Source organism: Clarias gariepinus, chromosome 17, assembly GCF_024256425.1.
Source record: "Clarias gariepinus isolate MV-2021 ecotype Netherlands chromosome 17, CGAR_prim_01v2, whole genome shotgun sequence".
Classification (NCBI taxonomy): domain Eukaryota; kingdom Metazoa; phylum Chordata; class Actinopteri; order Siluriformes; family Clariidae; genus Clarias; species Clarias gariepinus.
In genome coordinates this window covers 5,860,783-5,887,479 of record NC_071116.1, presented here as the reverse complement: position 1 = coordinate 5,887,479, position 26,697 = coordinate 5,860,783, and the positions used below count along the sequence as shown (strand labels likewise).

Sequence of the window (26,697 nt, the reverse complement as noted above, 5' to 3'; positions counted from 1 at the left end):
CCACTAGAGGGCGGTCACCGAATCCTTGGACTCATAAACACACACTGAAGCAGCGGGTGCGTTCCATTCCGAAGTGTACTTGACAGGGTGCTCCCTTCTCCCTGCTTCGTGTACAGGAAATGTGGCTGAAGGGAACTTCCCTTGAAAACAGCATGTATTGAAAGAAAAACTAATAGCATTCTAAAATATACTATACAATAACACTAAATAAAATACTATTGAAACGTATATAACTTGTAAATAAAATAAATAAATAAATTTACAAGATTTAGAGATTCTTTAACAGATTACTAGCCTATATGACTTCTAAAATTGTCTATTAATGTGATGTTGATCTCAATAATATTGATAATATATGTATTAATCCCTATTTCGAACTATAATTGTTTTACACTCCACACCATTCCACAAAGTACTGCTACATTACCGTTATACTGGAATAGAAGAATATTCAGTGATGTAATGTGAAAATACGTCTTTATTAAATATACACAGTCAAATCGAATTATTTACACACCATGCTAAATGTAGGATAAATCAAATATAAATAAAAAATATATACATCAAGCACACAAGTCTATTTCATTATGTGTACTTTTATATTTAAAATATACAGCATTTGATAAAGTGTACCTGACAGTTTATTAAAATGCTACAAATGCGTTTACCGTGCACATACACTCCCTTATACAGTATATTTATATATACAAGCAAAAATCAATGCTAACAAGTGCTGTAAACTCATCAAAGCACACACCATTAATGCTTTTGTAACATGTTTTAGATTTTTAAGCTTTATTCTTATTGAATCAGCTCAAACGTCTCCTTCTTCAGCCGCTATCCGCTCTATGGCCGCCCAATCTATCTTACTCAAAATGCTGCCGGTGCTTTCTGAAAGGGCCTCCAGCCAATCATCGTCGTTCTCCACCAAGCCCTGGATGGTCACAAACAACAGAAAAAAAAACAATCAAACAATTAAAATAATAAGCATTGACACTTCTGAACACACACAGGGTTGTGTCTGGAGCCTATCACAGGAGACTCGGGCCACAAAGCGGGGTACAGGTCCATCATGCAATCATGCACTCTCTCACACAGTACAGGCAATATTGACACGCCAGTTATCCTAACCTGCATGTCTTTGGACTGTGAGAGGATACTAGACTAGCCAGAGAAAACCCCACCAGGCATTGGGAGAACATGCGATCTCCATGCACACAGACCCGAGGTGGGAATCAAACCCTCCATACCTGTGACTTGACTCGGTTGTCAAGCGCAAGAATTCTGCGGATCTCAAGAGGAACATCCCACGGACTTACAACATCTCTTTCCTCTTCGTCCTCTAACATTGACTCCTCTAACTCTCTTACAGTTTTCAGCTCCACTGAGGATTTATTTAGCCCAGATTTGGGGACTAGGGTTTGGCGTAAAAATATAAATTATACATTACAGTCAAGAAGCACTAGTAGTAATGACGTCAATTTAAAGTCAATGTATATAAATAAAGTCTTACGCTGGATGGTTGTCTGTGGCCTCGGTCTATCTCTCAGGTCAGTCAGCATGCCTCGCCGTGTGACCTGCGACAGCCGGTCGCCAGGAAGTGCGCTCACTGATTAAGAATAAAACAGTTAATGTCATAATAAGCATAAAAATTGAATAAGCTTGGTATATTAAAAGCGGAGGTAAAAAAAAAAAAAGAACCTGGCCTATGGAGTCCAAATTTCCTGCTCAGGGTCACAGGTGGAGCTGATGCACCTCTCTTCTGCAGTACCACTGTTTTCCCGAACGATGGAACGGAGTGCGCTTGCCCTCTTTGGCTTTTAGGGCTTTTTCTAAGAGACCCTTTTGACTGCGTCCTAAACCTGTAACACAAAATAAATTCTCAGTGTCATTTATGTTGTATAAATTTAGTACACCTCTAGAAAGTTTGAAAGTCTGTAGAAGTCTGGACCTAGGCCTAGAATCTTGGGTCTTGGTCGTGCTGTTGGAAGGACCAGGGAGGATGAGCGGGGTACTAAGCATGTCTGTGATAAGACTGCAAGCCTCATGTGCTCTCTGGGAGTGATGCTCCAGAAGAGCTGCCCTAAAAACACAGACACAAATTGCACTGTTTATTCATTGTATTATTTCTCCATTAACACTCCCAAGTTCCTGTTTATACGTTACATTATAATACTACAGTGTTTAAGAGCAGACTGCCAGCACTTCGGGCATATTACTGAACTTGTTCTTATAAATTATTGTTTCTTTATTATCAAATAAATTTACACAAAAACCTACTTGTTTCTCTCCTCTTTGACTTTCCTGTTAATTTCCAGGTCTCTAGAGGACATGTTCTGTCAAAGTAATTTGATAAAGTTACATTAGATACAGACAAAAAATATATTAATAAAAGCAACAAAAAAACACATCAGCGAATATAAGGAACCTAAAAAGAAAAGACAGAGAGTCTGACCATTTGCTTAGGAGGTCTAAAGGGAACGCGTTCCCCTTCTCTCTTCTCCTGCCTCTGTTTGTGGTACTCGACCAGTCTCTCTCGCTGCTTCCTCCTCATCCACGTCCTCAGCTCCTTCCTTTCCTCCTCCATCATGGCTCTCTTCTGCTGCACCTCTGGCTTGCTGCTCCACAAAACAATAGCCTTCACACTTTTGTTTGTCTTGTCAAATATATTTAATACTCTACTCATTTTCATTATTAATTTTTAAGTGTCAAAATGTCATAAGAAGATTGTACCTTCTCGTCCCAGTCATGGAGGGAGAGTGCTGGAATGCGTAGGGTGAGAGCGCCTCTTTTTTCACCAAATCTTCCAAGATGTCCGCAACATCACTCAGTCCAGTCATACACAAAATGTTTTCATCTAGTCTGATAATAAATTAAGAGATAATATAATAGTTAGAAACAAACAAACAAAAAGCAGGAACACAAACAATGTTGGCCATGTAAACTTTTATGCATCACTGCTTCCTGTTTGTTTTACCTCTTATTGTTACCACCATCTTAACTTGTGGGTTACAAATAGCTGGAATGTTTTTTATACTTCATTAGAACCATTGTAAAATTTAATTTCTGGTCATTCTAGAGTTAAACTTTTAATAATACATGATTTAACGTGAAAGGTTTTTATTAAGAAGCACTTACAGGTCTGAATTCTCCATCAGTGATCCAGTCAATTCTGCTGCAATTAAATAACAATAACAAGTGAGGAAAAGAAGTCTTTTGTGCCACGGCTCAGAATGAGCAGCTCTAGTTAAAAAATCAGCAGGTATATGGTCACTCTGTGTGCGTGTGCGTGTGCGTGTGTGTGTGTGTCAGGAAATAAGGGCGTGCATTAACCTTGGCTCAGTTCTCCAATAGGTTGATCAGATGTCACTGGAAAAAAAAGCATCAGATTCAAACCGATTAAGTTTATAAATACATTTCTAAAACAAAGAATTAAAATGAAATACTGTGAGGTCAGACAGTATAAGGGAAATGCACTGTGTTACCTGTAGGGATAACGTGGTCTTGTTGGACCGGGTTCTGTGTGAACAGTGAGGCTGAGTCTAAAGATGAACGCCCTCTCCAAACACTTGGAAAAATACCTCTTGGTGTGGAAGTCAAAAATCGTCTCTCCCCCTGCTGTTCGTCCTCTTCATTCATGGTCACTCGAGCTGTGTGTCTCTTTGCTGAGTACAAGTACATATCAGATTATTATAATAATAATTATTATTATTATTATTGTCTTTTTTCATTACATACATACAAAGTCAGCCTCCTGAGTAAAATAATGTGAGCGCAAAAGATGCTATCTTTAAATGGTACTTTTTTTCAGTCTAAATTTACCTTTACCTTTATAAAAGTTAAGAAAGTTAAATCCACGACGTATTTCCCATCTTTTTTATTGTATATGCTGAAACAAATATTTAACCCTATACTCAACTTAGTACCTTATTTTATATGCATCAGTTTTTTTTTTAATGGAAAGCTGTTTGTCGGTGTTACATTTTTAGCAAAGTGCTACATATCTGAAAAATACAGTAGATATGTATGGACAAAAGCATTTTGGTGCATGTTGCTATAGGAAAATAATCAAGTAAGGTCATGTGGCCTGGTATAAAGCGATAACGTGAGTTAATTGTTTTCCTAAAATAGTGTATCCTAAAGCCTCTTACACCAGTAGTTCTTTAACTTATTACTTATTTACTTATTACTGCCCAGTCATGTAGTTTTTTCTCCGCTCTACCACACCCACTTCAACTGAGAAAAGACTCATAATTAGTTGATTAGTTAAACCAGGCATCCCGGGCGCTGAGAAAGCACTTAAATGTGCAGGGCAGTTGAGGGGCAGAGTTGACAACCACTCTGTTACACTATAGTGATTTGCAAACAATAAAAATAAAAGTTCTTCTAACCTTCCTTTGTAACTCTCTGCATGCTGGAATGAGGCTCCTCTTCCACACTGGCCGCCATAACGGGTCTAAGAGCGTCTATGTTATTTACCAGCTGTACAAGAAAAATGACAGAAGACTAGTCTTATATAATATTTTAGATAATAATATAATTTATATATTATAACTAATATAAAATAATCCAGGATTTCATTCTAGCTAAACAGGCCCAAAAACCAAATCAAGTTTTAAAAGTTGCAGCTGATTTAACTTACCAGCCTGGTGTCGGCAAATTCTTTGTCCATTTGATCAGCAATGCTCTGGAGGGCCGCCAGTCGGGCATCCATCTCGGAGAGATGAGACGAAACCTGTCTGCGAGAAAACGCATGGTCTGCTAAGCGGCCCCCTGACTTAACCTGATGTTGAGTGTCGAATTCGGTCAGCATCTTTTCTGTGACTGAATCTCCGATGGGCTCTGGCACTGAGAGCACAAGTGCAGGAGGAGTGAATGTTACTGAGTAACCTATAAAAAATAGCAAAAAATGTTTACAGTATCTGTGAATATGTGATGCCTTACATGATGCCGTTAAGAATCACAGTCTCGTTCTACAAGTTTAAATACCTGGCGATTCATTAGTGTGCGCTTCCGTTCCGGTCTCAGTTGAGTTGACCACAGACGCTGCTAGAAGGTGAAGCTGAGCAGATGTGGGTGGAGAAAGAGATTGGCGCTGGACAGGGGTTTGGGATACAGAGTCATCCTCCAGATCGGTCACACTGATGATCTCTTGGCCATGAGCACTCTTAACAAAAGATAATAAAAAATTATACGCCAGCATTCTGTAACATTGCACTATACACACATCATCAGTGTAAAAGTGATTGTGCGTGAAAACTACAGCAATAACCATAATTAATTAAACCTTCCTATCACAAGACACAAATACTTTAAGACCGTCAGTTTTTTTTACTTACCATATCTGCTTTATCTGGAACCATTTCCTCAGTGGAGTGAATGTTCAGGCACACCTCGATGGGAACACTAGGAGCGACATTAATATCCTCATGTCCAGCACCTAGTGAAATTGAACAGAAATTAAAAGAAAAAATAATCAAATGGCATTTTTTAATAAGACAGTTTAACAATTTTGTGTTGTGTTGTAATTGTGTTGTAAAAAAAAGAGAAAAAAAAGCGTAGAAATATAAAAAATCCAGTATTCCCATATTCAGAAATAAACTTACCACAAAAATTCATGGATTATAAATTAAAATGTAATGAGCATATATAGGTAAATAGCCATGAATGTCTTTTTAGTTCTTCTAGACATCGAACATACAACTCACGTGCAGATGAAGACTGACACACAGGAAGCTGAGCTGTAACAGCTTTATCGGTGGTGCTGCGAGGTGATGCTAATCGAGACAGAAATGTAAAATCAGCAAAGTCTCTAAAAAATTTAATAAAAATAAATCAATACACGCATCACGCACTAGGGTCTGTGTTGGTGCAGGCATCCTGGATTTCAGGAGGTCGCTTGTGTGTGGATGCGAAAGCATGAAGCTCTGCTGATGTGACATGAGCTTCAGCCAGGAGCCTCTGACCGGTTAACATTGACTTGAAGGAACCTGAAGTGACAAGGTGAAGACAGAGGGGAACATGAGTCCACACATAAAACTATAGCGTCAAGGAATAATAATCATAGCCAAGGATTTTATTAAGAATGTGTTTTCTAAATGTTTAAACATTTCTTTAATAGTTTTTAATAGAATCGATAAAAAAGTAACCTAAAGGAATGGCATAGGCATCATCTGGAGTAGATTTGTCTTCTTCAGACTCCTAATGAATACAAAATCATGATTATTAATGAAGTGAGTCAATTGACAGAGCAATTCAAGCACATCTGTAAAGTTGTATGTTGCTGTATGCAGAGTTCATTTAATGACAATGCTGATTTATATACCTGAGATGGGGGGATTATGGAATCATCCGATCTGAAGGACACAACCTTTCCCTCTTTCTTTTTATCTTCTCGCCTTTTCAGCCTTAAAAACATTTGAAGCATTCAAAAATTACTCATCAAAAGGAACAAACTCAAAATAATATTGATTATTTTTTCATGATAAAAATTGTCTGATCATAATCAGAAAGCATGCTATAATCAAAAACCATTCATCATGCATTGCAACTAACATGAAAAAAAAATACAATGTCAGATCTTCAAATAAATTAAATAAATGCATGAATGCATGATCAGGACTACAAACAGAGCCCAGGTAGGTACCGTTTGCTGGAGGGCGTGGCTGCGAGTTTGCTCTGCGTTATTGTGTCTGCTTTGAGGAGTCGGAGTCGGGGGTTAGAGTTCACTTCCTGCTTATTTCCTGCAGCCCAGGCCATCAGCTCCTCCAGAGGGATTAACCGAGGAACAGGGAGAGGAGGTGTGCTATATCTGAAACCCTGTACAACCACACAGCACATAAGCAATAATTGGACTTATTCAAACTCTAAACACAAGGATTCTCAGAACACAATGTTCATGTTTAATATATAAATATATATTTAGAATATTTACAGTTTTATAATAATGTGCTTGTCCGTTGAGGGGCATATTTACTTATATTTTTGCTAAATTATCCACAATAGCATTAATTTTGCCTATTTTGATGGTATGTAGTAGGGTTGTGCCGATAGACGATACCATTGTCTATCGACGATAGTCTCGTCTATCGACGATAGTCAGCTATATGGACGATACAGATGTCGCCATTAAAAACCCACGTTTCAAGAAAAGGAATCCCGTGACTTGCCACGGCTGCGCACGGCAAGCTGTGAAAATGCCCTTCATTACCTGTATGGGGCAGTCGTGTTTCAGTCTGAAGTATTGTGTGTCTACTGAAGCCGAAAATGTGTTCTCTCTCCTAGTCACCCATTGACAGCAAGCGACAGAGCTCATAAACATGTCGAGCTCAAACTGTAAATACTGATAAGTATTAATTCTTCATTTTCTTCTCTCCTTCAATGATGATACTTCTTCGACGGCGCTTTCTTCATTCAGTATAATTATTATTAGTAGTACTGCTCCGAATTTATTATTGTGATTTTTCCTTATTATTGTTGTAACGCACCCGCGCGTGTGTGCAAAAAAACTACAACGAGGTATGATATGTTAGCCTAAAACAATTGTTTTATTGTGTTTATGCGCCTTTAAATATACACTAAACAATAAACACTGCCTTGTGCAAAGTGAAAGTGAGTTGCGCGTGCAACTTTTTGATCAAAAGGCTGATAAACGCGTGCGCAGATATGAGCAGATTTATCGATAAAACAACAGACATGAAATGAAAAAAATAACCACAAAAATATGTACTACTCTCTGAATAGAACGCGACAGCACGCAGAATCCCTGGGCTTTGACTACTATCGTGTATCGGCGATCTTACAGGCTGACGATAGGACGATATGACAATGGGCATATCGCGCAACCCTAGTATGTAGGATGACTTAAATAGAATTAAACCTAAAGTGCTTACGTTACGAGATGGTTCAGGCTCAACACGTAGTAGCTGTGGTTTGGCAAAGGTCCCCGCTGTTTCCAGCCTCATTGGGACAGGCAGCTGAATCTGGGGAAGCTGGATGGGTCGAACCTGGGTGTCAGGGGGTAAATGGAGCAAGGGCAGGCGCATATCTGGCCTGCTGTGAGCAGGGGGCAGATGGACTGCATCCCTTTCCTTCCCTCTGTCTGATGAAGTGTAAGATTGAGTTTGTGTGTTGTACTGATTCAGATTCCAATTTAAGGGTTGTGTTGTTGGTTCAGCACGCCCCATATAACTCTCAGAACTCCTGTACATGGTCGACTTTGGCTGATTAGGACCCCAGGCCTCTCTGACTTGGGCAGGAGGAGATTGAGGAGGGGGCAAGCGGAGAAGTCTAAGCCCCTGTAAGAAGGGAACAGTCTTTTCAAAGGGACGATTTTGCTGGTTCGCCTGCAGCGGGGCCTGATTGTCCATTGTGGTAAGAAGTCCTTGAGAGGTTGGAATAAAATGACTTCTGTCTTCCTGGCTGTTCCGTGACCAATCAGAACGAATCGTCAGCTGTCGGAGTTCCTGCGGCTAAGCGAGTAGAAGAACAAGTCAGCAATCTAACAACGGGCTACATCATTGAAAAAGGACACTTTAAATGTTTTACCTGAGGATTGGGTCTACTCATTTCCTCAGGAGTACTCAGTACAGAGTTTGCTTCCATCCACTTTTGATCAGCAGCTCTGGATTTCCTGTTCTGTAGCTCAGAATTGGTATCTGGTTTATTCTCTAATCTTGTGTTTTGGGTGGTAGGGGGAGGAGGCTCTGAGGACTGAGCCACAGTGGGTTGAGCTTGTGGTTGTGTGGGTTGCACTGCAGGAACACCGAGTTGTGAGAGCAGTGGGTTGCTGTGGGAGAGGGGCAGGTTGGCGAAGGACGCTCCCACCATTTGCATAAGACTCATGAAGTTTATTTGCTGCAGCTAAAAATTGCAAATAAAATCCAATATTATACAACATGAAGTATTTGATGCATAATAAGACTGAAACTGTTAAAAGAAATAATTTTAGTGTACTTGTACTAATCGGAAAAGCTCATCCTGGAGCAGCTGTCTGACTGGGCCAGGGGGGATGTTTTCTCCATTCTGGACTGTTTGAGGATGGCTTACAGTCGCTGGTTCTGGTAAAGGATTTGACATGGCTGGAAGCTGCTGCTTTCTCCGCTGAACAGGTTCAGGTTTAGGAACCTCACGTACAGGACTGATTTAAAAAAATACAAAAAAAACAAAAAAAAAAACAGGTGAGAATTGTTTAAAAGAAAATAAAAGTGCAAAGCACAAAGTACATACACACACACACACACACAGTACTGTGCAAAAGTCTTAGGCACCATATTATATGCTGTACCAATTTTGTTATACATGTTTATATTATGTCTGCATAATTATGTACAAAATTATTCAGTATTTCCATATATAACTTTAAAATTAATTAATACATAACATTACAGGAGAATATATACATGGCTGTGAAGAAAATATATATATAACATGAAAGACCAGTTTTCAGATGGAAACAAAAAGCCTAATGTATGCTCCTGGGATTTGCATAAAAACAAAAAGGAGCAAGTGTGACAAAGTTACCATAAGAACTCATATTCTCCAGCAAGCTCAGTAAAACCGAACTATTTTCTTATAAAACTGCACAAATCTGTGTCTAAAATTCCTGATTTTAATCAATGAGTTTTCACTCCAAATACTGACTGTTTATTTTATTACTATTTATTGCTCTTTATTAATCTTTATAGAAGTTTCTTTTATGAAGAAATGTTTTCAAAATAATTTATTGCTTAAGCCATATTATAGTATGTTCCCAAGACATTTGCACAGTACTATAAGTAAAATAGTTGTTAGGTTCTTCTGGTAACTTTGTCACACTCGCTCCTTTCTATTTTTATACAAACCCAGGAGCGTACATTAGGTAGACTAGATATAAGCCTAGTAATGACAGTAAATACTATTGGCTACTATCATAATATCCTACTAAAACTAACATACTACAACCCTTAGTTCGCAAAACATGATAAAGCTATAAAGTATAACCAGGGGGTCTGTGATCTGAACATTGTTATCAATAAGGCCAAATTAAATTGGCCTATTAATAAGGCCAAAAACAATCCTTTATTTTTAACAAAATAAAAGCAATCATATGTAAAGAACCGTTGGAATAACTCTGTGCAAAAATATACAAACCAAACAAAACATTGTTTAAATGCTGAACGTTTAGAAGAAAATGCCCCCCTAACATAAATCTATGATAAGTTGTCTAGCAATTTCCACTACATACAGTATACACTTAAATATTATTTATATAGCGCTTTTAACAGTGGTCATTGTCTCAAAGCACTTGCCTATTTTCTGGTTCCCTTTTCGGTTCTGCAGGTTCAATATCCAACGAGCCAATGTCCGTGGAGCTGTAAAGCAGAAATCTTTCTTAGATTAACCCAGAAGTGCATAGTTACAGACCAAAAACAATCCGAAAAGCTTCGCTTTCTGTTTACTTGAGTGTTGCGACACATGCATACACATACAACATACAAGAGGTATGAGCTGTGTTTGTGCTGTTACCATAGCAACTGCTTAATGACTCTAAATACTTTTATGAACAATCATTGGTGCACATTACTTGTGCTTGGAATAAGCTACAGTATATTATTTACTATGATCACATAACTTTTTAACATGGAGTAAACTCACTGAGATTCGCAGGAGTCATCGGATGTCTTGGAGTTTTCTAAATCCGCCAATGTTAATGTCTGTGAAGAGGAAACAGTGAATTATTGAACTACGACCCAAACCGAAGTAAAGCAGTACAGTTCTTTTAACAGGGAGTTTTATTTACCTGGTCCCTGGGTCTAAGCGTTTCGCTCTTTGTTCTTATCCGTAATGAAATATTTGGCTCAACTGAAGACTCCTCCAGGATCTCCACACTACTACGGTCAGCTGTAAAACCCCAAAAGATTGTTTAGAATGGTTTTCATCATTGATAGAGCACTGAATATTTATCTGCAATTTTACAAAGCAGTCAGTACATCATTTATTCATCTTTTATACTGCTTATCTAATATAGGATGGCAGGAATAAAGAGTATTATTTAATATTTATTTATTTAAAATGATTTAAATAATAAATTTCTGTGTGTTCATTTGTTTTCTTAAGTTTGGAAACTTCTTTAAGGGAACTTTAAAATAAAAATCAAGAATAAGCAAGACTCTTACTGTCCAACTCAGCCACTATGAGTGGCTCATTCACTCTTCCAACACTTTGTCCATTTAACTCCAGGTCAGAGATCGTGTCCTCACGCCCAGACAGATGAGAAAGACTCCGCTCATCCTGAAACTTATCACCCTCACATGGCCTGTTGAATAAATACAATACTACAGAATACCCACAGAAAAGTCTGTGCAAAGCTGTTTGGTCTAAACTTCACAAATTGCATTAAGGCACAAAAGGCATTAAAGCAATTGCAAACTACACACAACTTTCAGAATAATTTTTTTATTTAGAATAGCACTCACGCAGACGTGCGTCCATGCTGAGGGTCCAGATCAGGCAGGGTGATGGGAGTACCCCCTGAGGCGGACGGATAGCCAGTATCCACGCTGCTCTCTCTCTCACGCTTCCAGCCTAACTCATGTGGCATAACCGGAGCCAGAGTGGCTTGAGCTTCCCTTTCTGGGACCTGGAGTGAAATGAGCGGAAAAACACTGCTTTAGTGAAGCGTGGTGATCTTGCTTAGAAGTCAACATAAGTGATAAATTAACTAAAATATTAATATAAATGTAATACCTGGACTTTTACCAACCTGGACATACTCTTTAAATACTGTAGAGGTTTAATATTAAATAAAAAGGTATGGCTGACTAAATAATAATCACTTTTTTTTTTATGTGTAAAGATTTCTAAATAGGTCTAAATTGTGTTTATGAAACAGCAAGCAATGTTTTTATGGTGTATTTATAAGTCATTTTGTTCCCATTCTAGCTACTGTCTTCTAATTATTGCAAATAAATAACCTAACATTTGCAATGCATGGCTTTTCATTCTACACATATTAAATTATTCATCATATTATATTAAATTAAATTGTGCAACTTATATTAAAGAAATGGGAACAGATGTTTTTTTCTGCGACAGTGCATAAAGATTTAGTTTAGTCTGTTTATGTAACAACCACAGCAGCAACCTCATTTCCCCACACATCTGTTCTAACCAATCACCACTCAACATCACCTTTATACTAAGCACCGACCTGATCATCTGTCATCATCTGCACGTTTCTCACTGGTTCATGACATAATGTTTTTATGCATTAAAAATATAAGAAAGTCTGTCTTCTTGTGTGCAAAATATGCAGAAATAAGGGTAGGCTCAAGTACTGTACACAAGCAGACAAAAAATATGTGCCATAGTAACAACAACAACAACAACAATAATATTACAAGTAATAAGCATAGTGATTAATATTTTTTTTGAGTGAATTTAAATTGGTTATTATGGTACATGGTACACTATACACATTGTGCAATGTCATATTATACTCTGTGTAGTGAACATTTACAGTAACAGTCTCGAATGCACTGCCTGGCCAAAAAAAATAAAAATAGGCCACCATTTCAGAAGGGTCAAATTATAGGCCAACATTGAAGCAAAAACTAAAAAATAAATATGAGATGTGAAATGTAAAACGCATCAATTGGCTGTAATCAAAGCTTAAGGCAGTTCGAAGAAATATTAGCGTGCAGTAATGTTTTTTAGCTAGGCGGTGTACATAGAGTGTATATGGAAAGTAAAATGGAAAACCATTTAGGTTTACATTTTAATTCTGTTAGTCTAATCTTATATTGCAATTTTCCTTTTGCTATTCTTACCTTCCATGGTTGTCTAATTCACTTCACGATATATTTTTTTAAGTTAAGCCTTTATTCATCACACATACATTACTGCACAGTGAAATTCTTTATTCTTCACATATCCCAGCTTCTTGTTAGTAGGCAGGGGTCAGAGCGCAGGGTCAGCCATTTTTACGGGGTTAAGGGCCTTGCTCAAGGGCCCAACAGCGGCAACCTGGCGGAGCTGGGGCTCGAAACGCAGATCTTCCGATCCGTAACTCAGAGCCACCACTGCCCCCACATTTTAGGTTTGTAGGAGTAACACAATTCAGTAAATACATTTTTAGAAACTAAAACTAAAATCTCTAAACAGTTTATAGGACTTCAGAACCATTTCTCTATTTACTCACAATTTCTGCATTAATCTAGACAACATATTAGAGTAAATCCACACTTTATTATTTAAATATAAATATCTCACCTTAATCTGAGTATACTGCTTGTCAGTCCTCAATAGAGCTTTAGTATATCTCTTCTCCAATAGCCTCAGAGCAGAGAGCACTGCAGGAGCTGAGGCTTTAGCCCTAATCATTACTGGATCACCACCACCGCCTGCCATCTTCTTGCTGGAGTGAGTGAGTAGGACACTTCTATCCGCCCAGCGCAGCATCCATTCCAGCAGCCTGGCCAGCTGGGGAAAGTCTACCTCTAATTTGGAGTCCAGCTCCAGCTGCAGGTCCACATCAGGGCAGGAGATTGTCTTACAGCGCTCCATTTGAGGGATCCCTGGGTTTAAGTTACGAATCGAACTATATTCCTGGGTGATTACATTCTGTCTGAGAGGTAACGCTTTCTGTTGTCGAAGGCTAAACAGACCTGGCTGTTTTCCAGAAAAGGGCGACGCTCCAGTGCTGGTCTGAGCAGTGCGATTTTCACTGAGAACAGATGGAGGAGGGCCGATAGAGGGCAGCGGCTCTGGAGTCTCAGGAAGCATGCGAAAGCAACCACCAGCGCGGAACACAGGAAGCTGAACACCCTTCTTCCGGCCAGCCTGTCGTCTTTTGAGCGCTGTCAGCATGTCAAAAGCATCAGAGTAAAGCTCTCGGTCACGCAGACGTGATGAAAAGCTACTCAGCAAAGGGAGCTCAGATTCCTCCGTGTCCAGGCCGTCCTTCTCCAACACGTAGCTCAAGAAAAGCTCCAAAAAGCAAAGATACTCCTCGTCTTCAAGCTCAAAAATCCATGTCCCCACAGAGGGTAAGCCGAAACTTTTAGGTTCTTGTTGTGTTCGGTCTCTTTTTTCTCCATCTTTTGATTTGAAAGTGTTCTGAGGTTTGGGCGACGCAGAGCTGCAAATGAAAACATGAAAAAGGAAAATGAAGCTCTGCAAAAATGTATACACAAAATGAGTGATCCACACACGCACGCAATGACAATGTACATGAAGCGACACAGAGTTTAATGGCACCTATAATCAGGCCTGTCCCGGAGTTTTGGTGAATGAGGTTCTGACAGTGTATCAACAGTGTCAGCATCACTGCCTATTGGGGGGCGCTCCGAGTCTGTGAGTGTGCTGTTACTCAGGCTAGTGCACAGTGAGAAGCGGTCAAATAAGGTGTTGGCTCCGACCCGCTCATCCTCTTCCTCCCTCTCCCAGATATACAGCTCTGGTGGGATCTTGCTCCTTGCCAGACGGCGCCCCTGTCGAACCCATTGCCTCCGCTGCTCCTGAATCAGCAACACCATTGTCACACCCTCTTCTTCCTTTAGTGTACTACTGGCCTGTGTGGCTGGACATGAAGCATAATGTAAATACACAGGTCTTAACACGTTAATTCATAGGACATGAATTATTATTTTTTTTATTATTTATTTTTACCCCCGATTTTCCTCCCTAATTTAGTCGTGTCCAATTCCTTCCCATTAGGGAGCTCCCACATTAAGGCTACTACTACCACTCAGTCGGGAGGGCCGAAGACTATCACGTGTTCCCTCCGAACCATGTGACGCCTGCTAACCTTATTTTTTCGAACTGCTTGCTCACGCACCATTGGGGGCGGCATAATACACTCGGAGGACAGCACTATCCGCTCCTTCTACTTGCGTGAGGTCACAGACGCACCTGATTGCCTGTAGAGCCGTGATTAATGTGGGAGGACGAAGTACCCCTCATCCCTCCCCTCTGAGAGAGCTCGGCCAATCAGCTCTCTATAGACCTCTGGCAGCAGGGCATTAATATTATTAACTATTGATATCTTTAATGTTAATAGTGAAAATGTGCCTCTAATCAAGATCCTGCAAAAATCTTACAGATTACCTTGTAGCGAAGTAGAACCCTGTACAGTGCTGGATCTTAACCTCTGCAGCAGTAAAGTGTATTTCTCTCTCAGAGGCACCCGGACGGATTCCTCTTCGTCAGGAAACACCGTAACTAAGATTTCTGCCACCTGGAGCAATTCAAGCAAATAGGAGGTTTAACACTGTAATGGAGAAGAGAGTAAGGCAAGAAACCGCTGTGTAATGTGCGTCTTTGGTTTTCACCATTGGAAGAGCGGGTAATTCGGACACAAGGCTGAGCACTAAGTCTTGTAATGTCTCTTCTCCATTAAGAAAGCGAGAGAAAGGCATCAAGCGGCAAGCCCAGCGCAGGACCCCCTCACGCAATTCATGCACGCATTTATCCATAACCTAGAACCACAAAGAAAAACAGGTAGAAACACACAGGTGAGCATCCAACATAAATACACTCAGTATATTGCCAAAAGTATTTGCTCGCCTGCCTTCACATGCATATGAATTTCAGTAACATCCAATTCTTAATCCATAGGATTTAATATGATGTTGGCCCTCCCTCAGCTGGTATGGGCTTCCACTCTTCTGGGAAGGCTTGCCACGAGGTTTAGGAGTGTGTATTTTCCAAAGTAGTTCTATCAGGGGTAAATGCCAGGATTCTGTGCAGGCCAGTCAAGTTCTTCCACAACAAACTCACTAATGTTTTTTTTGTTGCACCAGTACACCAAGCAAGGCCCATAAAGACATTGACTGGCCTGCACCTCAACCTGATTGGAACCCTTTGGGATTAATTAGGGCGGAGACTTCGAGCCAGGCCTTTTCGTCCAACAACAGTGTCTGACCTCACAAATGCACTTCTGGAAGAACTCAATTCAATTTTATTTGTATAGCGCTTTTAACAATTATCATTGTCGCAAAGCAGCTTTACACAATCAAAAGAATTATTTAAGTTTGTATGGAATGTGAATGTGTATGAATCAAAATGGTCAGATAGTTCCTGGTGAGCAAGCCAAGGACGACAGTGGCAAGAAAAAACTCCCTGAGATGGTAATAGGAAGAAACCTTGAGAGGAAGCAGACTTAACAGGGAACCCATCCTCATTTGGGTGAAACAGAGAGCAGGAATTGATCTGCATTCATACTGTGTGTTAGGTGGCAGCTAGTTGATGTTAATTGATGTTAATATGGAGTCCAGGTAGTTATTGGAGACTCGGGTAGATTTGTAGGAAATTCCAATCCTGAACTATCGAGCAACTGCAGCCAAGTCAAGTCCTCAGAGAAACAGCTGTCAACATCTGTCGAGGCCAGAACCGTCTTTATGGTAAAGTAAAACCATCCCTATACACCAGACACATTCCAAAGAGACACACGGGGCATCCATGTGACAAGATCTCCAACCAGAAGCGGGCACCAGAATGGGTCAGACAAGTCCAGAGGACAAAGGGAGTCTGGATCACTGGCAGCAGGAAAGACATGTGTAGCTCGACAGAGAGAGGGAGAAGTGAGAGGGGGAGAGAGAACAGGAGAGGGGAGAGCAGAAGAGGAGTGTGATAAACAGTTCCCAGAAACACACTCCCAAAACCTTCCCAGAAGTGTTTGAAGCTGTTATAGCTGCCAAAGGGTGGGCCAACATCATATTAACCAAATGGATTAAGAATTATATGTTACTAAAAGTCATATGCATGTGAAGGCGGGCGAGCGACTACTTTCGGCAGTATAGTGTACGTATATTTCCCACAGCACTGTATTTACCTGAGAGTCTTTAGTCTTGTTCCTTGCAGCTTGGTACCTTCTACAGGAGACTGTGAGCTGGTCCCGAACATGCAGCATCCAGCATAGCCCACATAATTCCCTAAAGGACGCTAAAGGACGTTACACACTCAGCTTGTTACTAACAGTTAACATACATATTAAGACTATGCTATTACAAGCTTACACATACACACCTATTGTTTGTATGACGACATTGTCCATGTCTTTGGACCCCAAGCTGAAAAACCCGTGGCGATTAGTGAACTTCTTCAAACCTTCTGGAAATTCATCTTTAGGATGACCGCTTCCTTTCCTGACCTGTTGACACACCACAAACCAAGGCTGAACAATCAGATCAATGTGGTCTGAGAGTAATTCATCCTTTGTGGATAAATAACAGCTCTGAGAGTGACATGCCTAACCCATATGGAACCAAAAACGTTTTACCTTCCGAAAGAGCCTACGGCATCGACGCAGGCTGCTGATGTACCACTGCACAGCTGGGCGGGAGCAGTGAGCAGCTCTGAATAGCAGCAGCACTCGCTGTAACACGGCAGCTACCTGGCAGCGTAACTCCCTCTCCAAAGCCAACAAGATGTCACTAATGGAGTCCTAAAAAATTAAATAAAATCCCACAAGTGATAAAGTACTTTAAGAATGGATCCAACTAGAGTTTGGAAAATGGTTAGATAACTCAGCAAGGGACCTGATCAGTATACCTGTGTGTTTGGAGCAGGCTGTGGACAGTACAAAGGAGGCGCAGGGAGGTAGAACGCAGAAGGAACCAGAGCAGTGAACGAAGACGCAAGCTCCTTGGCAGATTCCAACAGCTTAGTGAGAGGCTGTGACACGACGTCCACCTCCGCCATGGCCGAAGCCTTCAGGATCTCCTGTGCAGACACGTGGAGCAGTTCCATGTCTCCGACCTCCACGATATCTTATGATACAAAGCAGACAGGTGGCTTAAGTCATATGATATTCTGCGTTGCTAAACATATTGCACATACAGTAAATTATGTAGGAAAATGAAACCAATTAACGAAAGAACCTGGGAGGCTTTCAAATGTCGTATCTTTTTTGTCAGATAAAACTTTGCAGGCTAATAATGACTTCAGCTGAGTCAGAAAGATAAATCCAGGCTGTAACTCCGCCGGAAGGTGCAACTCTCTCCATTTTAACCTACAACAAAATGTAAAAATTATACTATGACCTTTTTTTTTTTTTTCAACACTAGAATCCAACACTATTGTGTATTGTTATTATGAGATGCTGATTAATAGAGCTAAAGTGAATGGCACTCCGTCATTAATCAACCTGCTGAAATCATAGTGCAGTCTGCAGTATGTGGTATAAGTCAGACCAAGAGACGCCGCCATCTTCCAGTCACCCAAACTCTGAGCCAACCATGTTGCCTCAGTTAACAGCCCACCCAGCAGGAGGAGCTCCAGAGCATACTCCACCGTCCACACGCCCGAGAGATGCTGCGACCTCACTGCGGCTGTCACCTGTGACTGACTTAGAGCCACTGTGCGTCTCCCTGTCGCTGTAGGAACAGTGTATGAGCTTGAATTCAGTAAGAAACGACTTGTGGTTGCCTGTTATCTTTACAAAGTTTTACTTACACTGTGTCAGATGTAACGGAGGCAGGATTTCTACGTTGTGTGGGGGCAAGATGGCTAGCGGCTGGTTGGTGAAGTAGGACGCCATGAACCTGCCGAGAGACTGGACCACCGCACAGGCGGCCTCGCTATTCACCTGCTGAGGAAGCCACGACTCAAAACCAGCCCCTTCTATGGGCATCGCTGATGGCAAGAAATACTGAATATTATTATATATTTTATAACGACAACGAGTATTTTTTTTTTTTTTTACATTTTTTAAACTTTACCTAATGTATCTTCTGAAGTCAGTATCTGCTTGGCCATGGTGTCACAAAAGGCCTGAGCCTCCCTCAGCCTATACTGATACAGCAGGCCAAACAGAAGAGCCAGACAGTAGCGCGTCTCCAGGAAGACTGTCCTCGGCCCAGCTACCAGACAAAAACAGACAGGCGCAAATACGGATAGTAGTACATCCCCAATTGAACTTACAAAGTGATAGAAAAGGATATACAGTGAAGTAAGCATGGTGCAGCAGTAAGAAGCATACCTTTCATCCTCTCCTCCCACAGCTGTTCTCGCCAAACCTGGATGCACTCACTGTACTCACCAGAAATGAAATGTTCCTCTCCTGCACCCACAAAGTTTCATGGTTTGTTGATGTTTAATGGTTTGTCACTCTATTTTGCACTATATTTTTGCAGGCAACCTACCTGTCCTCTTGTACCAAAGAGGACAAATGGGTTGCCTGCAAAAAATAACAAAAAAAACCACTCATGAAGTCAAGCACATTTATCTTAAAATAAAATCGTTTAACCGAGTCTAACCTGTTATCCTGTACAAGGCAGGACTTTCCTCAAGATGGTCTCCAGCTCCTTGTAGCGATATTTGGATCTGAGAAAGGACCTTAGACATGTTCTCAAGTTCTTTATTTTGACTGGCTAAACTTTTATTGCTTTGCAACTGATCCTGGTACTGCACAGCTTCTTTGTAGATATCTCGCCATATCGCCACCAATCTAAAAAGCAGAAAACGTTCATCCATAACATTTGTGACTATTCTTAAATCTAGATATAGCATTTAAATCAGAAATATACGTCAAAAATCACACATACCTATTTGATGGCCTGTTTAACCCGGATATCTGAGAGGTAACAGTTTTAGCACACACATCATCCTGCAACAATGGAATGGAGAAGATATCTGAGGGACAAAGATTGTGTTTTGCTTGAAACACTGCCTTCTGAGGTAGACTATATGTCAGGTCCAGAATTATGGATGCTTCCCGGATGACAATAAGAGCTGCCAAGAAGTTCTCAGAGGAACAAACGGTGGGCGAAGATGAAGGGAGAAAAAGATGAACAAACTGTCGGGCGAGATCTGAGACGACCACTAAGCAGCTGGGGCCACCTTTATGGAGGGAACACCATGGCAGAAAGGAGAGCAGAGACCTGTAAATTTCAAACACACTATCTCGTTTGTGAGGTTTTATTAATGGACCAGCGATACGGAGAAGGTGAGCCAAACGAACAGCGCTTGAGATGATGTATTTCAGCACACGCTCGCTCTGATCCGTTTCACCATCAAGGGAAACACAGAAAGCCCAGGCGGTTAGCAAGCTCCGCTCTGCCCTGGTCAGTTGCTCCAAAAGGGCTGAGAAATCAGCATCTGAATCTTCTAACTCAACCTGGGACTGGGCGTGTAGGGTGTCAAACATCGAGGCGAATTCTAGTCGGCCCCCATCATCCATAAACGACCTGGCACCATGACCTTCGTCTGAGTCGTCATCATTGTCCTCAAACTTATGGAACAATTTAAAATGTGACAGAGAGAGAGAGAGAGAGCTGTACTGTAAGTATGAAGCATTGTTAATACTTCTGAAGCTTAATGTATAAAAAGACAGGTATGCAAGCAGCAGAATCACCCTTTCGGTCATCAGTCTTGAGCCTCCTGTGCTTCCTCCATCTCGTAAAAACAGAGGCAGTGTCGACTCAGGCGTCTCCTTTCGCTTAAGTGCCAACAGACTGGATGTAAACTTCAGAGTGGACATGGACTCCATTCTGGACTTCACCTGTGGCTAAACAACCACACAGTATAATTTCATCCTTAACAGTACCCTCATTGTCTGACAAATAGCAAGTTTAACCATTTAGACTCACCAGCTCTGAGTGGATGATCTTGCGTGCTCTCTCCAGCGCCTGAGTCATCTCCATCAGGAAGCTGCTCATCAGCTTGGAAGAGGTAGCGCAGCTGGGCAGATTCAGCACTGTCACCATGTAGCCGTCAGACACGATAAGGTAAGGCAGCCTCGGGTGCCAGGTAACAGAGTAACGCTGTCTCATCGGATCATGCAGAGACACGCTGGAACTGGACGCATCGTCTGGTGGCTGTGAAGTCACTGGTGGTCTGTAAGGAGCAATATCAGCTGTGTTAAATATAACTGAAGAAGAACCTCTTTTATGCGTATTAGCATGCAGGCATTAAAGAAGGTCAAGCGTTTCAACATAGTTACAGTCAAACATGCTGAAAGGGACGGGCTGAATTAGTGGGCTTTATGCCACAACAAGCTGTAAGTGTATTGGGGGGAGACAGGGAATTTCTACTGCTCCAGTACTTACATGAGCACAAAATGACCATGTTGGAAGAAGAAAAAGAGAGAGCAGATGACTAGAGATGAAATAATAAAAGAAGAGAAAGAGGTGGTAAAAGAGGATAGGGATCAGAACAAGAAAATCACGTTGAACATCAATGAAAATGAGAAATGGATAAACATACTATATGACCTGAACCAGCCCAGAAATAATGCATTAGGTGTTATAACATTGATTCATGAATATGACTCACAGCCAACTTATCATCTTTGATACCAGATTAAAAAAGCTGAAATTTTTACTCTGATTCTTCAGAAGGTTTTGATTACCTTTCTATGAACAAACTGCAAGCGTAAGTCAAAAATTTCTCTTTAGTTCTCAGCTGCGATTCAAATTACAGAAAAATGTTTAATTATTATTATAATTATTATTATATATTTCTATATAAACAGCTCATTGTATAGTATGCAATTTTAATCGTTGCCAAACTGATTTGGTATAAGATGAATAAAACTTTGAGAAAAACATTAAGGGTGTGACAGTAAGCCACATCACACCACCCCATTGTGCTGGGAAAACCTCCCCTTAGTGTTTCAATTAGGGATGCACCGAAATTTCGGCCGCCGAAAATCTTCGGCCGAAATAGCAATATCGGTTTCGCCCAAAACGTAAGAAAGCGCCGAAAATAAAAGCCGAAATTGTCGCCACGCCTCTCCCATCCTCCCGTCTCGTTCGCGCTGTCATTATGCATCAAACACGGAGTATATCGGCGGTTTGGAAGCACTTCAAAGTTTCAGATGAGGACAGCAAAGTTGCAATATGTTACAGAAAGAAATTTTATTTAGTTTTGTTATTGTTAAACAGCCTTATTACTTTTATTTATTATCAATAAAAGTTTGATTGCTTAATTAATTTGCAGTTTTTTTAATACAAACAAAAAGAAAATATTTTAAACATGTTTTTTAATGAAGCCATTTTCGGTTTCGGTATCGGTTTTCGGCCAAGTGCATCCAAAAATTTCGGTTTCGTTTTCGGCCCAGAATTTTCATTTCGGTGCATCCCTAGTTTCAATGCTTATTTCTTATTAGGCACATAGATTTACATTAGTGTCAAACTACCGCAACTACCACTGCTCACCTGTAAGTGATTAATGGATGAAGAGGCAGGAAGTGTGCAGGACCAAACTCGATGTCACAGCCACTCGTGGAGAGAGAGACCAGTCCTGCTAAGCGGCCCAGCATCAGGACAGAGCCTCTCTTCAGTATACAGGCCAGATAAAGACTTTCTGGCATCCAACTCACACAGCTCACCCAGTATGACCTTCAGGAATCAACAAAACTGTCAAAATCACTTCTGTCTTAAGCTTATAAGTATAAATGGGGTATATTCCTCACTCACCTCACATATTTGGGTGGGATTGAGAGCTTTTTACTGCCACAACCTCCCAGTGAGCTGGATATGGTCACAAAATTCTGCGTGCTTATGAATAATACCTGAGTAGCCTGTTCATCATGAGGACGTATTAGAAATGTGCTCTAATAATTTAGCAGGAACAGAGAATAAGACGTATTCGATCAACAATCAGTAATAAGTGTTACCCTTGGGTCTTTTTGGTTAAGAATTATTGCTAGTAGTTTTCCATCAGGTGAGTATGCCGGTACTAGGGCTCCTCTGGACTTCACAGGCCGACATGGAGGCACTAGTTGGCTGAGAGTGTAGGACTTAGTCAGCCAGTTGACGCTGTATTCTTTCAAACTGTACGAAAGACAAAACATTACTTAATTCATTTGCTTTTTTATCAACTATTTTGTGTTCCATCTGCTTTTATAGCACCCAACCTGTTTTTCAATGTCTCCTCCCATTCAATCTTCAGGAAGGTGACAATCAGCTCCTCACCACTAGTGAAGATGAAAGCACCCAGGCACACATCACCTACAGACTGGATAAGATTATAGAAATAAAATGTAAAAGATATACTGATGAAATGTTTTAACTTATGTGGAGGTCACTCCCGCATTGATTACACTATTAACTGGTTTACCACATAAACTTCTCCATAAACTTCTCCAGAATTCTGCTGGTGCATTCTAACCTGAATACCCATCATGCATCAAATTATCCCCACCCTTCATCAACTCTGCTGGCCCGCTATCAAATACCGTATAGAGTTTAAAATTCTCCTCCTCACTTTTAAAGCACTTCATAATCTCGCTCCTACTTATCTATCGCAACTTGTACAGTCCCCCCCCACACACACACACACTTGGGAGAGTTCCAAGGTAAAAGCCACTGCTGACAAAAAATAGAAAACACAAAGCCACATCATATTTGCGAAAATAAATATCTTGATTATCCTGATAAGACTTCCAGGCAAATATTCTGTAGACTGATAAGACAAAAGTTTAACTTTTTGAAAGGACTGTGTCCTGTTACATCTGGCGCGAAACCAGCAAAGAAATCATCATTTAAAAAAAAAAAATCAGGAAAGGAGCAAATACTTATTTTATTGCACTGAAGACTCTCCAACCACATTCAAATCACGTCGTAAGACCCATTTACACAGACGCGCTTATTTCACATGATACAAGGCTGCCTATTTGCAAATCTTTCTTCATGTGATACTCTGTCAATTGTTTTACTTAATATTGTTTTATTGTCATTTTATACTTTATGTTATTCTTTTATTTCTTGTTTGAATTGTAGATGGTGACCTTGAGTAAATAGAAATTGTTTGATTATTATTGTCAACAAATAAAATGCATTTATTTTTGTTTGTATTAGGATTTATTGCCATATCAGCTTTTTTTTATGGCAGATACATATTAAACATTAAACTGATTTATTCAAACCAACATAATATTATGTTAGAATGTAAGGGATTTAAAGAGTTGTGGAAAAAGTAAATAAAAATAATAATTATAATAATAAAAATAAATAAATATCACATTATAACATGGCCTTGGCCAGAAGAACAAGACTTTACATAAGGCTCTTTAAGTGCACTTTTGGTAAAAATTTTAAAAGTTTTTCTAGTTTTGTCTTGCAGAATATGTTTTTTAAATCTTGTTCTGGTAGAAATTGTTTCTTATGGTATTAAAACTTGGGCAGGTCAAAAGTATATGCTTTATAGTTAGAGTAGTGCTACAGTGCTGACATTTTGGAGCTTCTTTACCCTTTAATAAATACGCATGGGTTAAATTTTTATGGCCTATACGTGCCGTATAGGCCACGTATACGACTGTGTATATTGTGTATACGACTTGGTCGTGTCTGGATTCGAAGGGACGAAAGCATTTTTTTCCCACCACTAGGTTTATTTTGAATAATTTGTAATAACTTATTGTTATAACTTATCCACTTATTTAATATGTACTGATTTATCAATAGCTTGAGGTCAGAGGGTGGTAATTGACATATGCTAATTGTTTCTGTAAGGGCTTGTTTTGCTTGGATCTAGTAAAAGACAATATTGTAATGGCTTTTCTGTAGTTGGTTTGCCTTGATTTAATATATCAATAATTATTGGGTGATTTGTTTTCATAGATTCCAATGCTTGTAGGCAGGATTTTGAGTTGGTAAATACTAAGGCATTCTGTTCCCTTCCCTTTTTGATATGTTCCAGAGCAAGTAATAGAGCCCGGGCTTCTCCCGTGAAGGAGCAGAACTGGTCTGGGATTCGGATTCCGGATTGCTTCTGCAGAAACGTAGTTGTCCATTTTTGACCCGTCATGGGTTTACAGTCGGGAAAAATGTTTTTTTATTTCAAGGATATTGAAATTATTATTATAAAATGTATTTAAGCAAATGTACTGTATGCTAACATGCACCAGTCTCACCTGACTCTGGACGAACAGACAGTGAAGACATGCTTCCTTATCCTTAGTGGAAGGGAGCCGTGAATTTTCTGAGGGCTCCACCTGACTCCAGCGTCCTTTGACATTGTTATCCCGAAAGTTGTTTAGATCCTGAGGCACGATGCATTCCCAGAGGAAAATCTGTCCTGTTAAAGATGCCACAAGAACCCTACGTCCGTCCCCCGAGACAAGCAAAGACAGGCACGTTGAGGTTGCTATGCAAGAGTAAGACAGACCAGGGTCAGCAAAAGACTCTGACATGAAACTAAAATGAGATACAAATTCACACAGAGACCTTTAGCAGCAGAGGCCAGCTCATACACCGCAGGCACAGAGGGGACCATCTTTAAAGAATCTTTGTCTCTGTTCCATAGAAACACCTCTCCAGAGATCAATATACCAGACAGCCACATGCCTAGAGAGATCATAATGCAGGTTTAGTAGAATCACGGTCCTGCATGGACACCAGTTTTGCGTTTTTATGTTAGAACAATTAAATAAAAGTGTATTTGTGTAGCGCTTTTAAGAATGATTATTAATGCAAAGCAGCTTTACAGAATCAAGGAAGAAAATGATGGGAATGAGTAAGAAATGTGTAAGAAAATATGCATGAATCAAAATGATCAGATTGTCACTGATGAGCAAGGGTGAACGGACAGTGGAGCACTGTTGGAAACATTACAGTATTTATTCATTCACCTCCTATGCAGGGTTCACGAAGCCTGAAGCCTATTCCAGGAGATTTAGGGTACAAGGCATAGTACACCCTGGACAGGGTGTCAATCTTTTATCCTGCAGGCGATTTGGGAAAATCACCCGAAGGAAACCCACCAAGCATGGGAACACATGCAAACTCCAAGCACACAGACCCCAAGGCGGGAATCGAACCCTTGATGCTGGAGGTGCGAGGCTGCAGAACTCACCATTTTGAGAGCTGGACATTGTCAGGACTCTTGGCAGCAATTGTTGCAGTTTTGGGATCTTCTTTTTAGTCTGTCCTGTGTGTAAGTTGATCTCACTGATCCGATTGTCATCCAGTAGGAAGACACCTTCCCTCTCCTGAGATACAAATCAAGACCACGTGTGGAATTAGAGGAATATAAAGGGGACTTTTCTGCTCAAAACCACAATGTCAGTCTCACCTTTCCCAGCCAGCAAAATCTCGGCCATGGTTTTCTCCTCTTGATGCTGGACGACAACAGCACCTCGAGCTTCACCTCCATGTCTGGAGATTGATCTGAGATCCGCGGTTTCTGCTTTTCACATCGCTGCAGCTGGTCATATTTGACACGAGCACACCCTGAAGCTAAGTTGCTACACACTTAGATCGTTTCTAGATAATTTTCCCATGAAATTCCCGTCTTGCGGCGCGGTGATGGCATAGAAAGCATGTAGTTACGTAGCAAACACGAACGTGTACATTATTTTAACAAATAAAGCAACAAAAAGGTAAAACAGCATCTTCTGCATTGAAGAAAATAAAAAAACGCCAAGCCATGTTTGTTAGCAACCGAGCTAGCGACATGAGATGGAATCCTATGATACAGCCCAGGCGTTTAAACACGCAAAAAATCCCTTGTTTTTTACTCAATAATAGACATCTTTCATCCCTGACACACTCTTACAATAACACAACACAATAAACATAGTAAATAAGTATTTACGTAAAATTCATAACGGTATTTTTTTTCCTTTCGAATTTCCCTCCACTTCCGGTACTACACAGATTCCCGTTTCGTTGCCATGGAACGAGACGCGTTCACGCTGACACGAGAGCGCGCAACGTGCCCGCGCACAGGAACCAGCATTAGGAGCGGCTAAAAAAAAGGATGATTAAAACT

General features: G+C 40.4%; 1 protein-coding gene across 1 annotated transcript; it reads right to left on the bottom strand.

Annotated features, from left to right (window-relative positions):
• Positions 1–480: 480 nt before the first annotated feature.
• cplane1 (ciliogenesis and planar polarity effector 1) lies at positions 481–26,582 on the bottom strand. The gene is made up of 53 exons (XM_053475769.1): positions 25,999–26,582; positions 25,780–25,915; positions 25,152–25,271; positions 24,839–25,071; positions 22,841–22,941; positions 22,601–22,757; positions 22,401–22,504; positions 22,140–22,322; positions 20,571–20,817; positions 20,336–20,488; positions 19,527–20,212; positions 19,239–19,429; positions 18,962–19,042; positions 18,702–18,842; positions 18,436–18,615; positions 18,128–18,356; positions 17,862–17,992; positions 17,533–17,750; positions 17,261–17,425; positions 17,008–17,131; positions 16,814–16,923; positions 15,312–15,458; positions 15,088–15,217; positions 14,239–14,560; positions 13,252–14,119; positions 11,457–11,620; positions 11,157–11,296; positions 10,781–10,881; positions 10,636–10,694; positions 10,290–10,352; positions 8,956–9,139; positions 8,548–8,862; positions 7,893–8,471; positions 6,647–6,819; positions 6,326–6,407; positions 6,150–6,201; positions 5,856–5,990; positions 5,709–5,777; positions 5,340–5,440; positions 4,990–5,167; positions 4,643–4,890; positions 4,392–4,482; positions 3,486–3,665; positions 3,334–3,369; positions 3,139–3,172; positions 2,734–2,862; positions 2,456–2,618; positions 2,281–2,336; positions 1,952–2,083; positions 1,702–1,862; positions 1,514–1,609; positions 1,251–1,414; positions 481–934 (listed from the first exon to the last, which is right to left on the bottom strand). The coding sequence occupies exons 1-53, from the start codon at positions 26,077–26,079 to the stop codon at positions 815–817; spliced, it is 9,243 nt and encodes a 3,080-aa protein (XP_053331744.1). The 5' UTR covers positions 26,080–26,582; the 3' UTR covers positions 481–814.
• Between the last annotated feature and the right edge of the window lie 115 nt (positions 26,583–26,697).